At 44.7% G+C, this 18,793-nt stretch overlaps 1 protein-coding gene across 2 annotated transcripts in view; it reads left to right on the top strand.

Moving 5' to 3' along the window:
- The window catches only part of PLEKHM3 (pleckstrin homology domain containing M3), a 176,204-nt gene that overhangs the window by 97,621 nt on the left and 59,790 nt on the right, over positions 1-18,793 (top strand). For both annotated transcript variants that reach the window (XM_070581815.1, XM_070581816.1), the window contains exon 6: positions 4,578-4,641. In XM_070581815.1, coding sequence (XP_070437916.1) covers positions 4,578-4,641 — 64 coding nt within the window. The remainder of the gene's footprint in view (positions 1-4,577; positions 4,642-18,793) is intronic.

Raw genomic sequence — 18,793 nt, 5'->3', positions numbered from 1 at the left:
TGCAATCAAAACCACAATGAGGTGCTACCTCATACCTGTTAGAATGACTGTCATCAGAAGGACGAGAGAAGTGCTGGCGAGGATGTGGAAAAAAGGGAACCCTTGTGTACTGTTGGTGGGAATGTAAATTGTGCAGTCACTATGGAAAACAGTACGGAGGTTCCTCAAAAAATTAAACTCAGAACTACCATATGATCCAGCAATTCCATTTCTGGGTATTTATTTGAAGGGAATGAAAACACTAACTTGAAAAGATATATGTACCTCCATGTTCATTGCATCTTTATTCACAATAGCCAGAATATGGAAACAACCTAAGTGTCCATCGATGGATGAATGGGTCAAGGAGATGTGCTATGCATATATATATATATATCTGTGTATATGCATATGCACACACACACACAATGGAATATTATTCACACAATGGAATAAAAAAGAATGAAATCTTGCTATTGCGACAACGTCGATAGACCTTGAGGGTGTTATGCTAAATGACGTAAGTCAGACTAAGAAAGACAGATAATGTTTGATGTCACCTATATGTGGAATCTTAAAAAACAAAAACAAAAAACACCCAGCTCATAGATACAGAGAACAGATTGGTGGTTGCCAGAGGCAGGAGGTAGGGGATAGGTGAAATGGATGAAGGGGGTCAAAAGGTACAAACTTCTAGTAGTAAAATAAATAAGTCCTGGGGATGTAATGTACAGCATGGTGACTATAGTTAATGATACTATATTGCATATTTGAAAGTTGCTAAGAGAGTAGATCCTAAAAGTTCTCATCTCAAGAAAAAGAAATTTTTTAAAACTAAGGTGACAGATGTTAACTAGACTTGTGGTGATAATTTCACAATATATACAATTATTGAATCACTATTTGTACACCTGAAACTAATGTGTCAATTTTATCTCAATAAAGTTTTAAAAAACTGGATATTCTCTTTTCTCATCAACTGTGTACATTGGCATATCCATCTCCAACGTTTAGCACAACACCTGGCATATTTTCAGCACTCACTAAGTGTTGACGGGATAACTGACTGTAGTACTCTAGTAAGAAAATTAGCAGTATGATTTGGTTTGTACATTTATGAATAATTCTTATATCCTGTATACTCTCAGTCATAGAATTTTTAGGATTTTAGAGCAGAAAAAAATTGAAGTAGCAAAATATTATAGATATGCTACCCTGCATTTGTCCCTGCTGTGGTTCATTTCAGTTACCGTCCTTCTTACCCTCCAGCTGACCTACATTTGTACAAACCAATGGAAGAGGAGGAAGCCAATCTTCAAATGATTTTCCAGCCTACTTACTTGGTTTACTCTGTCTCCATTTCTCAGCCCTACTGCCACATTGCTTTCCTTTTACTTTATTTCTGAGATTTCATTATTAAGCAATTATCTTTGAAAAAGATTATTCCTTCCATTCAACCACAGTCCAATATCCTCTATCCCTGTATAAGATTCTCGTCCATTGTTACCCTTGTAGCCCCACTGAGGGACTGTGTCCTAGGTTCTCTTTTCTGCACATATGTTTGGGTCTTAAGTCTTCTTGCAAGTGCTTAAACATATATGTGTGTGTGTGTATATATATATATATATATAAATGCAATGTTATATTCTGGATTGCATCCTTGAACAGAAAAAGAACATTAGTGAAACAATTGGTGAAGTATGAAGAAAGTCTATAATTTACTTAATAGTTCATTTCTTATTTTTGATCAACATACCATGGTTGTGTAAGATGTTAACTTCAGGGGAAGCTGGGTGAAGGGTATAAGGTAGAAACATTTCACAAATAGGGGAAATGTTAGAAACTCAAGTAAATGTGAGCATCCTGGTTATTTTCAAAACAGAATTTTTCAAGCATGAGAAAAATTGCAGAATACCAAAGCGTGCTTTAGATAACTCTAGACAGCGTAAGGTAAACAAGGTCAGAAGAAACAGCCTCTGCCCCTGCTAGCCCCCTTCATATTCAGTTTCCTGCTAGGTCCATCCCATCCTTTCTCGCAGCTTCAGGTGTCACCTCTGTGCTGACGTCTGAAGTGCCCCCATCTAGTCCACATCTTTCAGGCCCACATTCCCAAGGGCCATCCTTGCTGTCCCCCGAACAAGCACTTTATATTCTGCACATGTAACTCTCAATTCTTTATGACCTGCCCTGTCTTGGCCAGGAACATCGCCATCCTGTCACCTAAGCTAGATACTTCAGAGTCACCTTTGATTCTTTTCTCCATTTTACCCATTCTAAACATTGTCACTTCTTCCAAAGGTCTCTTGTATCTACCCCTTTCACTGTCCCCTGGAATAGATCTTCAAATACCTTGTCAAGACTATCCCTGCCTGCAGTCTCTCCACCCTCCCTACTGCCTTCAGAAAGTGGGCATGGCAAAGTGCACCAGTGTCACTTTCCTGCTTAAAAAAGCATCGGTGGCTCTGGACTGCCACTGGCCTAAACGGTAATAGCCATCTGCCTGGAAGAGACATGCATTATATAGCCAGCTTGGATGGTCAACTCAAACCCACCTCCCTTCTTTCTCTACCCCCACCTCCAAGAAAGTGGAAGGAGCACAGGCCTTTGGAGTCAGAAAGTCTGGCCTTGAATCCCAGATTTATGACCCTGGACAAATTAGTCTTTGCCTCTGTGTGTCATTTTACTCTTATATAAAATGGAGGTTCTACTTACTATGCAGGGCTGATGTGAGAATTAAATGATATATGTCAAGGGTCAAACCCAAAGTGGGCTCCTTTTGTTGTTATTGGTACTTAACACTTTGGGAGCCATAAGGAATAGGTGTTTTGATCATGTGTGTCGCTGAAAATGGAAGTTAGTTATATCTCAAAGTCCCTCCTGGGACTGTGGTCTACCTTCCACAACAGGGAGCCTCTCGACAGCGAGCTTAACCTCTCCTGGAGGAATCGAGCCTCTTCACTGTCCCCTACCCAGGGCACTCAGACTGTGCTCTGCCTCCAGCCACAGGTGCAGCCTGCACCACAGAGTCGAAGGGAACCCAGCCTCAGGAACCACATTGCAGTTCTCAGAGTAGGAAGGCCTTAGTCTGTTCTCATCTGTGGATGAAACAGGTGCTTTCTGCAGAATTCTTCAGTGCCTATCATGCTTCTCAGGAAAGCCCCAATCCAGAAGATGCCTGCCCTGTCCCTCATGGGGAAGGGCTTTGTATAATCCATTTGGTGCCCTTCCTTCAGTGGCCAGCACATAGTTGTGCTTCATCACTATTGGGTGGATAGCAGGATGAATGATTTAGTCTCTAGGACCTGTCAAGCAAGGTATACTTAACTGAAAGACTGAATAATGAGTTTCCCAGTGAGCTAGATATTAGGCCAGTGGTTCTAAACCTTGACTGCACTAATCACCAGGAGAGTTTTTGTTTTGTTCAACACTAGTTTCTGGTTATGCTTTTGCCCTGTTGTTTTCTAAAAATTCCCCAAGTGATTCTCATAAACAGCCAGGGTTGGGATCCACAGTGTTAGACCGTTCCAAAAATATGTATCCCGTGCATAAGTCTTATTTTCAGTTATCATGTTGTATTGTAGTTATCAGTTCAGATATCTTTCCCTCACTAGACTCCTTGAACTTAGGTACTGGGACGATCTTATTCATAGTTGCCTTCCTGGCACCTGGCACAGTGTTTGGCACATAGTAGATAGTCATTAATGTTAGTTGGCTAAATTGGTGGTTTCTTTCATTTAGAACACAAGAAAACTGCATAGTACCACGTAAGAAAAAGAGAAAATGCTAGCACCATGAGTTTCGTTTTGTTTTTTGGGTGTGTGTGTGTGTGTGTGTGTGTATTCTAACCATCTACCCTTTGGTACCTATCTGCTTATCCATAATCTATGGTTTTTTCCCATTCACTCACTTTCATTTATCCAGATGCTATGAAACTGACAGCAGCCAAAAGTATTGGACTTTGTCAGGGAGTCCCAATTTGAAATATTTTGTCCCATTATTTTCATTTGTACCTGGGTTCTAAAACTTATCACTGTCCATGTAAGAGGATAGTTCATTGATGTCATATTCAGCACTACTATCCCATTAACAATGGCCATAGGAGCTTCCTGACAGAAGACACGTGGGTTGCCACTTCAGTTGATTTTCTCAACTCCAAAACCTATTAATTTAGACACAGAATAATAGAGCTGGAGAGATAGAGACATCGAGTTCAGTCATCCTCATTCACCAATGAAGAAGCTGAAGCTGGATGGGTTTTGTGACTTGCCTGAGATGACACAGCTTGTTAGGGATATAGCTCCTACAAGAACCTGGTGTTCTGGCTTTTGGGCCTAGACCGCCACACAGGACTCGTAGCACCTCCAATTGCATTAGAATCAAAGATAAAACTCTTACTTCCATCTTAGTATCTGTGCTAGGAAGAAAAAGATCTGAAACAAAGTATTATTGCAGGTATCTCAGAGGGTGTGGGGAGGAGGACTTCAAGAGGAAAGGGGAAAGAGAGAGGAAAGGATCTTGAATGGGACGTTGAAACTTGGCAGAAAAAGTGTGTGTTGTGGTAGCACCAAGTTCATTTGTGTTTCTGTCCTCATTTTCAGAATTTTTCCCAGAGAGTACCTCCTTCAGCAGATCCACCTGTACTCCCTCTCCGACCTGCAGCAGGTGAGCGCTCAGGGGGCCGTTTCAGTCTGTTCTCTCCTCGGGGAAGTGTTTTTGTTGACTGTGGCCTTGGTACTGAATTCTGTCATCATTTGGGTAGTTTTCTTCTCAAGCCCTGATAATCAGTTTCTATTCAGAATGGAAAAAATCTTAGTATAAAAAAATATATTCCAGGACAATAACAAATATTGGCAAGGATATAGAGAAATTGGAGCCCTCATATGCCTCTAGTGGGAATGTAAAGTGGGGCAGCCACTTTAGAAAACAGTTTGGCAGTCCTTGAAAAAGTTAAACATAGAGTTACCATATGACCCAGCAACTCCACTCCTAAATATGTACCCAAAAGAAATGAAAACATATGTCCACCTGAAAACTTGCACACGCATGTTCAGAGCAGCTTTATTCATCATAGCCAAGAAGTGGAAAAGACCCAAATGTCCGTCAGCTAACGAATGGATACAGACAATGTTCGATATCCACACAGTGGAATATCTTTTGGCTATAAAGAAAAGTGAAGTACTGGTACATGCTACAACGTAGATAAACCTGGGAAACATTATGCTAGGTGAAAGAAGCCTGTCACAGAAGAATGTATATATTTTATGAATCCATTTAAATGAAATGTCCAAAATAGGCAAATCCATAGAGACAGAAAGTCACTGAGTGGCTGCCGTGGCCTGAGGAGAGAGGGGATAGGGGAGTGACTGCTCATGGTTGGGGTTTCCTGTGGGCTCATGGAAATGTGCTGGATTTGATAGTGTGGATGGTTGCACAATTTTGTGAATATACTGAAAACCACCAAATTGTATACTTGTAAAGATTGAATCTTATGATATGTGAATTATATCTCAATAAAAAATTATACAAGGAAAACAGATATAAAAGGCAATGAATATATTAAACTCTTTGACTTGTGCTCCAGCCAAACAGTTGGATGACTTTAAAGTTTAATAAAACACAACAGAGCATATGAGTCAAAATCATCTTGTTAAACTTTTGTTAGAGTGTGTCCTTCTAATGATCGACCAGCTTAGCAGCCAGGAAGAAAACCGACATTTTGTCTGTTCAACCCAAAGTTCTGAATATGTTAAGCGTTGGTTAATCATCTAAATGAAAATTCATTCCCTAAGAAGCCTTTAGACACTAAATAAAAGCATTACTTTCCTCTCCATATAGCTATTGATTTTTTCAAGAGTCAATTAAAAAAAATAATTGTGACAACTTTGAGAACATCTCAAACTGCTGCGATTCTGTTCCTTCATTTGTTTTCCTCTCTGGCTGTTCTGCCCAGAAGCAATGAGGTCAGCTTAGAAACTGTGCAGATCCTCTAGTCATTTTTCAGGACTTTAAATTACCTTCAAGGTTGTCTTGGTGTTTTTCTTAACATAAGTCTTTTGTGTTCTGTTTGTCTCCGCAGAGGTAGGAAAGTTATTTTAAATGTTAGGAGTCATTTTAGAGCACTTAGTTGGAGAGGTCCAAGAGAATACCAGGATTTACTTTCCGTTTGTGCATCAAGTGTAACTGTTTGCGCATGTCAGCTCCCCACTCCCACCATCCTGCCTGCGCTGCAGTACACAATCAGGCAGCAGCGGTCTGCTGGCCAGAGTGGAAAGGGGTGTATTTTTAATTACGATTGTCTGGTGGTGGTCAAGGGGAAGGATTGGTTAAAATACCCAGAATACATTTATCTATTTTCTAGGACTCTACTGATCATAGTATCTGAGGACCCAACTCTGTCATTTAAGAAGTATGTTGAAAGGCACCAACATATTCTTGTAAAGGTGGTTTAAAATAGAATGGGTGGGCTCCAAAGTGAGTACTCTTTGAGGAAGTCTTTCAAAAACAAGTTTTGATACTAGATGAAGAGAAGGAATCAGTAATTCCATATTCATTTTAGAGTGTCAGAGGAGCCTATCTATTTGACATAATAAAGCCTTCTTTTTGAAGCTTTCCTGTACCCTGCTGCCTTTTCCCCCCCTTATAATAATCAAACCATACCTGCCAAGCAGCTTCCTTAAATCAGGGGCAGCCATATTCTTGGTGGGCCAGACCATTAGCCCCTGGATCCCCATAAGCAGCTAATCAGTTTTCAGCCTCAGTAGTAAAGTTATAGAGGCAATCAGCAGCTTATCAGACTCCCTGTGGGTGGGGGCGGCTAGAGGTCCTGCATCCATTTACTCAACAGCTCGCTCTAACCTGGTTCTTTGTGCCTAGCTTTAAAATCCTCAAACTTACCATATTTAGAGGAAGTTTAATTCAATTAATTTTCCTGCCTGGTTGGTTGAATTGGATTTAGCTTTTGATCTGTCTTCATATAGACTTTCAGTGCTGAAGGGCACCTCCACCCCATCTTCCCTTGATTTCTAGACAGGCGTGTTTTCTGGATCTGAACTGTTCTTGCAAGTATGTAAGGGAAGGGAACACAAGCAGAAAAAAAATATGCTGTTGCTGTGTCACAGAGCATGTCACTGGTTGCATGTCACCCAACCTGACCAAGCCAGCCACAGCCCAGGCTGCCCTGCACCGCTTTGGCCTGTGTGGCTTCATTGCCATCCTGCTTCATGCCAGCTCTGGGAGTTTTAGTGCAAGTTGTTTTCCCTCATGTCATTTCCCTCTTCACTCCTGACACAAAAGTCTATGAAAGCAGATCTTTCTATCATATAAAATAACTATAGAAAAATGAATTTCCGTTTATGAACTTTGCAGGAGAAAAGAAGATAAACTAAAGCAGGTAACTGAAGGGTTACAGTTTTCGATAATGGTTATTTAAATATCCTTCCTTAAGGTATAGACTCCTTTCTACAAATTTTCTTAGGTGAACTTGACTTTTCCTGTTAGCTTTTATTTAAAAAAATACAACACAGACATCTTCCTCTCCAAAAAGAAAAAAAAAGGTAAGAATTTAATAAACATTGTAAAGGGGGATTTATAATTTAAGTATATATAATCTTAAAATAATATACTACACGAAATGCTAAGAATACCTAAAATAAAGATGCTGAAAGAATTCTGGTACCTAAACATTTGCAACCTTCTTACCTCTGTCTCTGGTTTCATTTTTGTAAGTGACAATCTGTAAAGTTTTAGCAGATGGACTCAATTCAGCAGTTTGGCTTAGATTTCAAGCTGCCTGAATGCTTCTGATGTCACATTCAAGACAGTTTTTCCCTCTTCTTATTATTTAAATTTACTAGTCTCTTTGCTCGCAGTCTCCCCTACTATCATACACTTGGACGTGAGGAAATGAAGAGCATGGACTGACACTACTTTGCAAAGGAAACTCCCGTTAGTTGTTCTAGGAGCCGTAGTCACCTGCCCACTGGCCAAGGGGTGCCACTTATTGGCAAAATGTGTATGGTGGTGCTGAGTCCCTAGTCGTCTGTTTATTTCACCAGTGATGAAGGTGCTCACTGGGTTTTACTAGCACATCATAAAGGAAGTGGTTGAACAACACATGGTCATTACCCAACTGTAATCAGCTGGCAGCACTGTAACATGTAACAGAGCCACATTCTCCTCCTGGACTAGAAACAGGCCACAGATGGGGCTCAAGGTCAGGGCAGAGGCTCTCCAAAGCCCAGGAGCTCAGAGGTGTACCGGCTTGAGTTATTCACTTCTTAAGTTTGGAATTTCAGATGAATTTCTGTTCAGCACAGTAAATATTGTTAAAAAAACGTATTAAATCCATGTTCTTTGAAGGTAAATCCAAGAGAAAATAAAATCTTAGAAACTTTCTTGCAGGAGGTGAGAATGCATAGTGGTTCTTTTGGTTTATTTTTGGTTTTTATTGAGGAGGATTCACCCTGAGCTAACATCTGTGTCAATCCTCCTCTTTTTGCTTGAGGAAGATTGGCCCTGAGCCACCATCTTTGCCAATCCTCTATTTTGTATGTGGGTCACTGCCACAGCGTGGCCACAGATGAGTGATGCAGGTCTGCGCCTGGGAACCAAACCTGGGCCGCCAAAACAGAGTGCACCAAACAACTACTAGGCCACAAGGCTGCCCCAATAGTGGTTTTTTTGAACTGACAGAGTGGCTCCTTGTAAAGGATTTGTCTGGCAGTAACTAAGCATATGTGAATGAATGGGCAAGTGTTGGTGTGTGGTTAATGGGAAAACTGAGGCACTGCCTTGTCAGAGCTTTCTTCTGGTTTGATACTTCGAGAAGGGGAAGTAGAATAGAATTTTCAGTCTGTGCGGCATTATCACAATCCATGGGAAATCTTTAAGACAGGCATACAAGAACCAGCTTCGCTCTGCTGAGGCAGTGGAGGAGTGCGGTAATGGTGTCATAGCGTTCTGCAGAGCTTTTTCCTTCCCTGTTAGGTATGTAACAGACTGGCTCCTCACTCACATCCCTTAGCTGTTTTAATGCTGATAAGAAAGCGCCACATTTTCCCCGTGGAATACATCGGTGTATGTAAGTTCATGTTCAAGAGATCGTGGTTGCTCTTAAGGAGCAAATCAGAACCCTGCTTTAATGTCATTCCTTGGACTGTGTAAGTGATAGAGTTCTCCTGGAGTTCTTTCTGCTTGCTGAAAGGAAAGGTGAGATTTAACTTCTAAATTTTGGCTACCTGTGTTCTTGTGACAGAAACCTAAGATGTGTATTAATGACTAACTCTTCTGGTGTTACTTACCTTTGGGTTGTATGTAAGTTAAACATTGAATGATTCTGTTTGTATGTGATTCATGAGAAGGGACACGGGAGGATCCCCTGGGTGAGGCAGTCGGTTAGGGTAGCCCCTCCCCTCCCAACACCTCACCCCCAACACACACACCCTCCTGTGGGACAATCTGAGCAGCTGATTTCCCCATTGTTCACCTTTCCCGGGCCCTAACTTTCCAAACTAGACCCGACCTTCAGGTTAAGGCAATTTAGATTCTAGTTAATATGAAATACACTACCTGAGAAGAATACATCATCATTTTGGCACATCCATTCATCTTATTAATAAGGTGAAAGTACAGCATGATATTTGAGGCAAGAGAGATTTCAGCAAGTAAGTTTTAATGATGAAAGAAAGATAGAAAAGTCTGGAATTTAGAGTACTAACTAAAGAGAAATGAAGTGGGAAAGATCCCAGAGAGGAGGCCCTCAGGAGTGTGAAGAGGAGTGAGTCAGGAGCACGCCACCTTTCTGGAGTCCCCTAGAATAGTCTGAACTGTTTTATGCTAAAGCAGTAAGCACATGTACTAAGCAACGGGCTTGTGCTCTCAATGAATCGATGGATGGATGGATACACACACACATGCTATCCTGGGCTCACTAGTTCTCTCTCCCCAAAAGAAGAGCAAATTAACTGTTTCTAGCCTCAAAACAAAATATTAGAAATGCTGATCTGTAAAATAACAATACACAGAACTCTAAAACCAAATAAAAAATCTCTGCTTTTTATATGTCAGAATAATGGTGAGTTGTTAAAAGTTGCAAACTTTCTGAACACCAAACACTCCTGAACAGCTAGCTGACTTTCCAGTTAACTCTTTCACCAGCTCCCCACACCATTAGCTTAGGAATTGTCATCTCTGTGACCTAAAGTGTGTCAGAGTTGGCCTCTGAAGACATTATGCAAGTGATGTTCCTACCTTGAAGGTTTTCTGGTTAGTGAGGACAGTCACCAAAAGGTGATGTTAAAGGCATTTTGAGGTCTCTTTTTAAAAACATACTTTGCCAAATTCTTCTCCAAGGAAGTAGTATGAGTTATTTTGCCTGACCCTGCCCCACCAAGTAGACACAGAATCGGGGACTGTCAGTCTCTGTGGGCACTGTTCGCAGAGTCCGTGGACAAAGGCCGAGCCCAAGTGGGCACCCAGTGCAGCTGCCCTGTCATCCAAGAAGTAGCTGGTGATGACCTTCATTCAAAGGCTCAGCCCACAGGAACACAGTGCGTCAGTCCCCACAACCCAGTCCCTGGTCCCCCAGCCTCAGGAGCCCGAGGAACTTGTATTCATAGCTTCTCAGCACGCCTGAGCCCCACACCATTGTCCACCCCGTGTTCGCGGGCAGGATAACTAATGAGGAGCATTCAGATTTAACAAGCAGAAAAACAAAGCGTGACAGCCTGCCTGTGTTGTTCTGTGGCGAGCGCCTGCGTCTGCTGTAGCCGTCACTACCTCAGTCCCCTGGGGGCAGTCTGGGGTGAGACGGGAACAGGCTTCCATGAAACATCACTACATCTGCTAGCTGCTTGAGCCAGGCTTGTTCCAGACAGGTGATGAGTTAGGAAAGAGGACCACAGGTTGTTGGGGGGAGAATCACGCCTTTTGAATAAGCGAGATTTTTTTGTTGTTTTTTTAAAATTTTTATTGAGATTATGATAGTTTACAACCTTGTGAAATTTCAGTTGTACATTATTATTTGTCAGTCATATTGTAGGTGCGCCACTTCACCCTTTGTGCCCACCCCCCACCCCTTTCCCCGGTAACCACGAATCTGTTCTCTTTGTCTACATGTTTAACTTCCACATATGAGTGGAGTCATACAGAGATTGTCTTTCTCTATCTGGCTCAATAAACAAGTTTTTAAGGAGTGGACGTGTGTTCTGCTGTTCAGGGGTGAAGGGAAGGGGTTGAATGCTATTCTTTGAAGGATTGGCAGGTTGGCTGCAGAGCAAGTGGAAAGTCGCTCTTTCTCTGGACAGCAGGTGTATTTTGAGTAGGCACAGAACAGTTCCTTGTTTGTGTTCAGTCTCCCAGTGTTTCAGCTCTTGCCGGGTGAGGGGAGAAGGGACAACCACTGCTAAGTGCCAAGGCTGGAGCTGTCTCTTGACCCCTCCCAAGAGGCCTCCGCCTTTGGAGTCCTGGTGATCATGACTACTAGTTTCTGCTGTTTTGGCAATGGGACCAATTAGCTGAGTGAGTAAAGTGGGTGATTAACAAGGTGGTGGTACAGATTGTTTTTCATACCAGCTGGTTAATCTTTGCCCAGAGAAAACTTTGTCCATCTGCAGACCCAGGCACCACACCCAGCTACACCCACACACCTGGTCCCACAGACGCAGTGGAGGACTGGGGAGGCGGGCAGGGCTGTGGTGGAGAATGTGGCTCGCTAAGGGCAAAGTTTGCTGTTCTTGGCAATCTGGCTCAGAAGACGACTGTGTTGTAAGTGTTGGATAGAGAGCCTCGTCTTCCACGTGAGAAAGAGCTGGCTGAGATGAGGATTCCAGAAGCCAGCCCTGAGCCCCTCAGGTACAAACAACATGGTGGTAGTTGAGAATGCAGCCACAGAACTGGAGGGTAAACCAGGGGAGTGAGAACCAGCTGAAGCTGCCCTTCTTAGGGCCTTGCCTCAGTCAGATAGCATTACAGCTGCCACGTTCTATTCATTTGAAGTAAATCACTAGGTCAGGCCCACATTTAAGGAGAGGAGAATTGGACTCCACCTTCTGAAAGGAGGCATGTCAAAGACTGTGTGAACATATTTCAAAACCATCATACCTGTTATAACAGCATCTCGTATTTGTATATTGTTTTACTGTTTAAAAACGCATTATTCCCAAAACAACTTTGTGAAATAGGTGGGTCTGCCTCCTTTTTTTTTTTTTTTTGGTGAGGAAGAGTGGCCCTGAGCTAACATCCATGCCAATCCTCTATTTTGTATGTGGGATGCCACCACAGCATGGCTTGATGAGCAATGTGTAGGTCCACACCCAGCATCCAAACCCACAAGCCCCAGGCTGCTGAAGCAGAGTGCACGAATTTAACCACTACACCCCCAGGCCAGCCCCTTCCTTTTTTTATATCCACTTTATAGGGAAGAAAACTGAGACTTAGAAGAGTTATCTGACTTGCCAAAGCTACACAGCTTCTATTAGGTGACTGAACCAAGACTGAAGCTGAGGTGTTCTGCCTCCTTGTCCAGCATTCTCTCTGCTGTGCTGTGTGAGCTGTGTGCATAAAAACAAGCAGCCTCCTGGGTTTATGGCACAGAGATATAAAGGGGAGAACACATTTTCAAAAAGCTTAAGGAAGGAGGAATATGAAGTCAGTTATTATTCTTGTAGTTACTTCCTGTAAACAGCCTGAAGGCCTAAGGAAGCAAAAGCTCCCTGTCATATATGACTCACAGGGCACAGCCTTGGGCCCCAGAGAGGCGTTTGGATACTTTTCCCTCACAGTTCTCTTGCCCTGGTCAAACTTCCCTTATGCTGCCAACAGCCAGCATGAGAGGGGACTCCAAGAGTCCTTCTGGTTCTTTCTTTCTATTTGATTCAATTCAACGATATGTGTTGAATGCCTTCTGTGTGCCAGGCACTGTGCAAGGAACAGAGGAAGCCGAGGTGAATGAGTCATAGTCCCTTCCCTCGCTGAGCTCACAACCTAAGGAGAGAGGCAGACAAGCATTTTTTAAGTCAGTGGAGTGGGACACAGGGTACTCGTGTCTAACCCAGTGTGGCAGATTATATTTTGCAAAGATGGCCATGACAGTATCTCCCATGCCACTTGCTCTTCTTGTGCTGTGACTTTGACATTCCTCCCACACAGAGGGGGGTCTCTGTTCCCTTTCCCTGAATTTGGGTGGGCCTGTGACCATGGAAATGATGCTATGTGACGTCCGAGGCTAGGTCACAAAAGGGAACGCAGCTTCAACCTAGTGCTCTTTGGATGCTCACTCTTGGGAAACAGCTGCCATTTTGTAAGGAAGCCCAGATTAGCCCATGCAGAGAGGCCACATGGAGAGGCCAGCTGCAGTCATTCCAGCTGGCAGCCCCACTGTGCCCTGGCTGACAGCCGTCATTGCCACCAGCCGTGTCACTAAAGGTACCTCCACATGAGTCCCACCCACTCCTAGCCTTCAAGTCTCCTCAGCAGAGGCTGCCGATGAGGCTGTAGGCATCACGGAGCAGAGACAAGCCGTCTCTACTGTGTCCTGCCTGAACTCCTGACCTATAGAATCTCAGCATAACAAAACAACTGTCTTACACCACTAGGTTTTGGTATAATTTGTTCTCCATCAATAGTAACCATAAAACTCAGTAACTTTGCTGTCTGGGAAGGCGTCCTAGAAGCTGTGATTCTAAATTGAGATGTGAAGGTCTAAAGACCCAAGCCAGGCGGAGGGAATGGGAAGAGGACTTCCAGGCCCTGGTAGCCTCACACCCCACAAGGACCTAATCCCTGGGGTTTGTCATGGAGGCAAGCAGGAGAAAATTTCATTACTGACTATGACATTTCCGAAGCACATTCTGTCTGCATGCTTCAGGATTATTTTGATAGATTGTCTCAACAAAATATTCGTGGAATGAGTATGATGGTATCACCACACTTTCCCCAGAAATGAACGAGTCTGTGAGGTGCCTGGAGCTGCAAAGAGTGTAGTTTATAACCTTCCCATCCCACCTGTGCACTGAAACAGGAGCCCGGTTCTCTGTCCCCAACACTGGCTAGGGGTTCGCTCCCTGTTCTCTTCCTCATTCAGCAGATGCTTTCTGAGCACACACCTGTGCCCAGAGCCACACTGGCCCTGCAGCTGAGAGGCCTCGTTTTCTCGGAAAAGGACAAGTGGGTCTTGCTGATTGCCATCCAACTCCTGCGCTCGGCCTGTGTGCCAAGAACTTGTAGTCAAGGCTGTCGTGATGCTGCCCAGCCCAGTGGTGTCCGGGCCAACCATGTGCCACAGGTGCAGCTGGTCTTCAGGGGACAGAGGCTCACCGGAGGCCTTCTGGGCAGGTGTGGAGGGCTGAGGAGGCTTCCAGCACGTTTGCAAAGGCCATGCACTTGATGATGCTCCAGCAAGGGAACCGGGAAGCGTGGCACCCCCACATGACAGCATGTCTGAGCTGGAACCGCTGGCTGCCTGTGGTGTGGCCTGCACGTCCACCTGCATTTGGAACTTGCTGCTTTTCGACAGTATCTCCCCCATCGTTCCGAGAAGAAATCAGAAGGGCCCACTGGGCAGCTCTTCATAGTGTTGTTTATTTTTACTTTAATTTCTAGCTAAATCCTATTAAACCATCAACACATTTGCTCCTGAACTTTTAAACAAGATAACAAGATTCAAAACCTTTTGTGACAGCAGGGAAGATCTTTGTAGCACAACAAATAAAAAGTATAGTGAGCAGCTCCAGTTGCTCAGAAAGCTGCTGCAGCATTCGTAAGCCTGCACTTCTGGGGCTGTTGAACCGGCTTCTGTCACTCAGAAATTCACTCGCTTGCTGGAGCTGGCCTTTCATTTATGTGTCCGTCTGAGAAGAAAGTGACGAACCTCCGTCACAAAGAGGCAGTTGCTGTGCCGGGGCTGTGATGGGACAGGAGGCACAGTGCCTGTCATCCCAGAGTGCAGTCTCTCCCGGCTCTGTCCTGTACGCCAGGCACATCAGGAGGACAGCCTGCCCACTCCAGTCCACGTTTTAAAGGAGGGAAATATGGCTTTAGGAGAGGGTTATGTTAACTGATTTCTGCAGAGGCCAGGCAAGTGGCATCGTGACTGGAGCAGGCCCAAGGCAAGTCCTCAGGTCGTGATGAAAAACCAGAGAGAGCGTCCCCCTCCAAAGGGACGGCTGTTACTCAGTAGCCTGAGAATTGTCATCTCTTCCCGTTTTTCAAGAGAAGCCGGAAATCCGTATTTTTATGTGAAATTTCTCAATATTTAAACACTCTGCAGGCCAAACAAAACACAGCCACTGGTTTTGACCTCTGCTTTATAACAGAGAATGCCTGCTTTTGTTCCACCAAACTAATGAATGCTCAATTACGAGAAGGAATTTGGAGGTTAGTGTTAGATTGTGCTTCTCAAAAGCCTGCAGACCCCATCCCAAACCCTTGAGGTACTAATTGACAGACTTGCACAGGCTGACAGCTGGGCTCGAAAGTGGACACACACAAGGAAACAGGCAAGCTATTCCAGGTCACTTTGCAAGGTCAGGGAAGCAATGCAAACATTAGGAAGGCCCAAGACAAAGGTCAGGTGGCAGCAGAAAGCCCTCCATTTCCTTGAGCTGTTGGTTAATAAATCATATTCAGAAAGGTTCCAGACTCCCTCTCTCTGGCACTGCTTTGTGAGGTGGAAAATTAAGTAGAAATCAAAATGAAGATGGCTGTCAGGAGCTTTTAGGAGACTAGCAGACCAGTGTGAGGCCAACATGGACACAGTTTCTGCCTGGAGCAAAGTTCTGCAGAGGGAGCCGGGCATCGCAGAGGGCCTGGAAGATGACTTGTTCACATAGCAGCCTTAAAGCCCGCTGCCCACGTCCAAAAGCCAGCTCACTCCCGACTCACCAGGTGACCCTGGGCAAGTCAGTTCTCTTCCTACCTCGAAGAGCATTTCCTCTCTGGAGTGGGGATAACAGTAGCACCTCCCCGAGAAGGTTTTGTGAGGCTTAGGTGGTTACTGTGTGTGAGTTGGGATGGGGTCTGCAGGCTTTTGAGAAGCACAATCTAACACTAACCTCCAAATTCCTTCTCGTAATTGAGCATTCATTAGTTTGATGGAACAAAAGCAGGCATGTGGGGTGCAGGAGGCCTGAGCTTCCCGAGTAGTGGAGGACTGGTTCCAGTGCTGCTGTGAGACGTGCCTCTGGCGTAAACGGCTCCCTGTCACTTTCTGCAGCATCACCAGACACTGCATCTGTGGACACGAGATTGCAGCCCTCTCCACTGAAGTCAAGTTTGCGACACTGCAGTCTCGCCCTCAGATTCTGCAAGCGTGTCTGGGCCCCGGGATCCTGCTGCCGCAGTAGCTGCACAGTCACCATGCGGAACAGCACCCTGGTGGGGAAAGCAGAAGAACCCTGGGTGGGCTTCCTTCTGCCTCCTAGACCATACCTCCCCAATGGCCCCACAGGGGAATTGCGCCTGGAAAGCCCCCACCACTTGCCTTCCTGGCACTGAGATCCGGCAGGGCCGTGCTAGGGCTAGTCAGGCACTGCCCTCCAGCCTCGCTGCCTTTCTCAGACCTTGCTGAGAGGCCTTCAGAGCTGGGACCAGGAGGCAGGTTTTGGCTTCCCAAAAGAGGTGGGCACCTCAAGCACCTCTCTCTGAAGAATGCATGTCAGTTTGGTGGGTTGTAGACAGATATCTTTTCAATTTTAACAAAAAGCGTTCTTTCTGTAAATTTTGTAGAATCATAGAATATATATTTTTTGTGCTTAAAAAAATATATTGAGTCCACATTATTTCTGCAGCTAAAGAAGGGAGGAGCTGACCAGACTGAAATGGTGGCAGAAACAGAGGGCTCCTGTCCCTTCCCACCTGCAGGGCAGTTGTGGTAGCTTGTAAAGCACAGTAGAACTCACAGAGCCTCTTCCCGGCAGGAGGCGGAGGCCCTGCTGCGACTCTGATTGGCTTTCTAGCTTCCTTAACACTGAGCTGGAGGGAGGCTGGGCTCAGGGCCTTTACTCTTGGAATTAACTGATTGTGTTTAAATTCCATGCATCTCCCTGAATGCACATGTTCCGTAAGTCTTAGGAGTGGAAACAGCTGACCTCTGAAAATATCCCCACCCTGTCACTTCTCGTGGCTTTATAAAAAGCCGAGGGTTTTTTAAATGGATTTTTAACTTAACCCGCATAGGAATTATTCTCAGCCCTGTAAACCTGTGTGTTGAGGATACATGGTATCTTTAAGCGACAACTTCATACAATACAACCAACTTTCGACCCCTTTTTTCTCCGGCTTTGGCTTTGTACTTTGTTCCCAAGAGCAAAATCGCAGGTATGTTTGGATGGAAACCTCCTCCATCAGTTTACCTCTTGGGTCCTAAATTTCCTCATTTGTGAAGTGAAAAGTTTGAATTAAGCAATTTTTACAGCCCTTTTCTGCTCTAGGCCCCCACGTCCACAATTTTGTCATCATTTAGAAACAATTAAATTGTAGAAGCTGCACGTCTACATCCTGGGGCTTCCTAGCCAGTTTTCATAGAGCAGCCAGGCTCTGGGCATAGCAAGGAAGCTGGGACGAGAGCCAGATCTCAGCTCCTTCACTTCTAAGTGACAGATGGCAAGATTTCCGTTTGCCAAAGGTCAACTGATGTTTTGACTTTTTGTCATTAAAAGGCAATTTTAAGCATTTTCAGGAGTATGATCTGAAGGACAGCTTACAAAAAGAAGTCAAATATACTGATTTTATATATCCCTTAAAGACAGATAAGTTGTCTTAATGCCTTACCGGCGGTGGCAGTTAGAGGAATGCCCAGCACACAGAAGTTGGTCAGTAAGAGTGGGCAGAAGGTGCAGTGCCTCCCACTGGCCTTGTGCTGAGGCGGGCAGCATCGATCCACTCACCTGGGAACTATAGCTGGAGTTTGTGTCGGGGCTAAGGGCAGAGCCCATTGCAGCTCAGGCACATAAGGGGTAACCAAAGGATGAGGCGTCCTGGGGAAGGTTCAGGCCTGAAGAAAAAGATCAGGACAGGGTGATGTGAATGCATTCCTGGCTGGAGTAGAGGTCAGGGGTGCCGGCAGAAAGCAGTCCAGGCAACTGCAGGTGAAAAAACTGGTGATCTGAGTTTCACCTTTTTTTCCTTTCTCTGCCTACTGTCTGCTGGGGCAAGAACTGTTCCTCCGACAGGCAGCAGAGGAGCTGGAGGGGCCAGGCCTGCTCGTGCACTCGCCTTTCACGGTACCTTGCAGGGGGAGAGCAACATTCAGAAAACCACAGCCCAGGGTGGTAACAACAGTTCATCCTTTACCAAGGCACATGATATCTCCGGCACTTAAAATCTTTGTCTGTAAAATGAGAAAGTTGTACTAAATAATTAGATTAATAATAGCTACTTTTTATTATATGCTCAAAAAATGTTACTTTTATTATTGAGTGCTTACTTTGGGCCAGACCCTGTTCTCAATCTACATGCATTATCTCACTTGACCCTCACAACAGCCCTCTGAGGTTGGTACTGTTATTATCCACCTCTGACAAATGAGGTGAACTTGCCCAAGTCATCTGGGTATCGTGGAGGAGCAGTCCTCTTTAGCACACACCCTTTTGTCTTTTCAGTTTTGTGTGGAATGGTTCAGACTTAGGAAACATAAACAGTGGCAAATATGACCAGCTGCCTGAGTGCCCCTGCATCAGGAGGCTTCCCTTTTCCAGCACATACATCTGAACCGCCACACAGTGCTGTTTCCTTCCAGCACCAATGTTCTCTGTTCCTAGAGACCCACCTGGCAGCAGGGCCCACCCACCACTGCCACTGCAGAAGCTCCAGCAAGCCC

The sequence above is a fragment of the Equus przewalskii genome, chromosome 17, assembly GCF_037783145.1.
Source record: "Equus przewalskii isolate Varuska chromosome 17, EquPr2, whole genome shotgun sequence".
In the NCBI taxonomy this organism is placed as follows: Eukaryota; Metazoa; Chordata; class Mammalia; order Perissodactyla; family Equidae; genus Equus; species Equus przewalskii.
The sequence above is the reverse complement of the archived record's forward strand: the minus strand, read 5'-3'. Positions and strand labels throughout refer to the sequence as shown.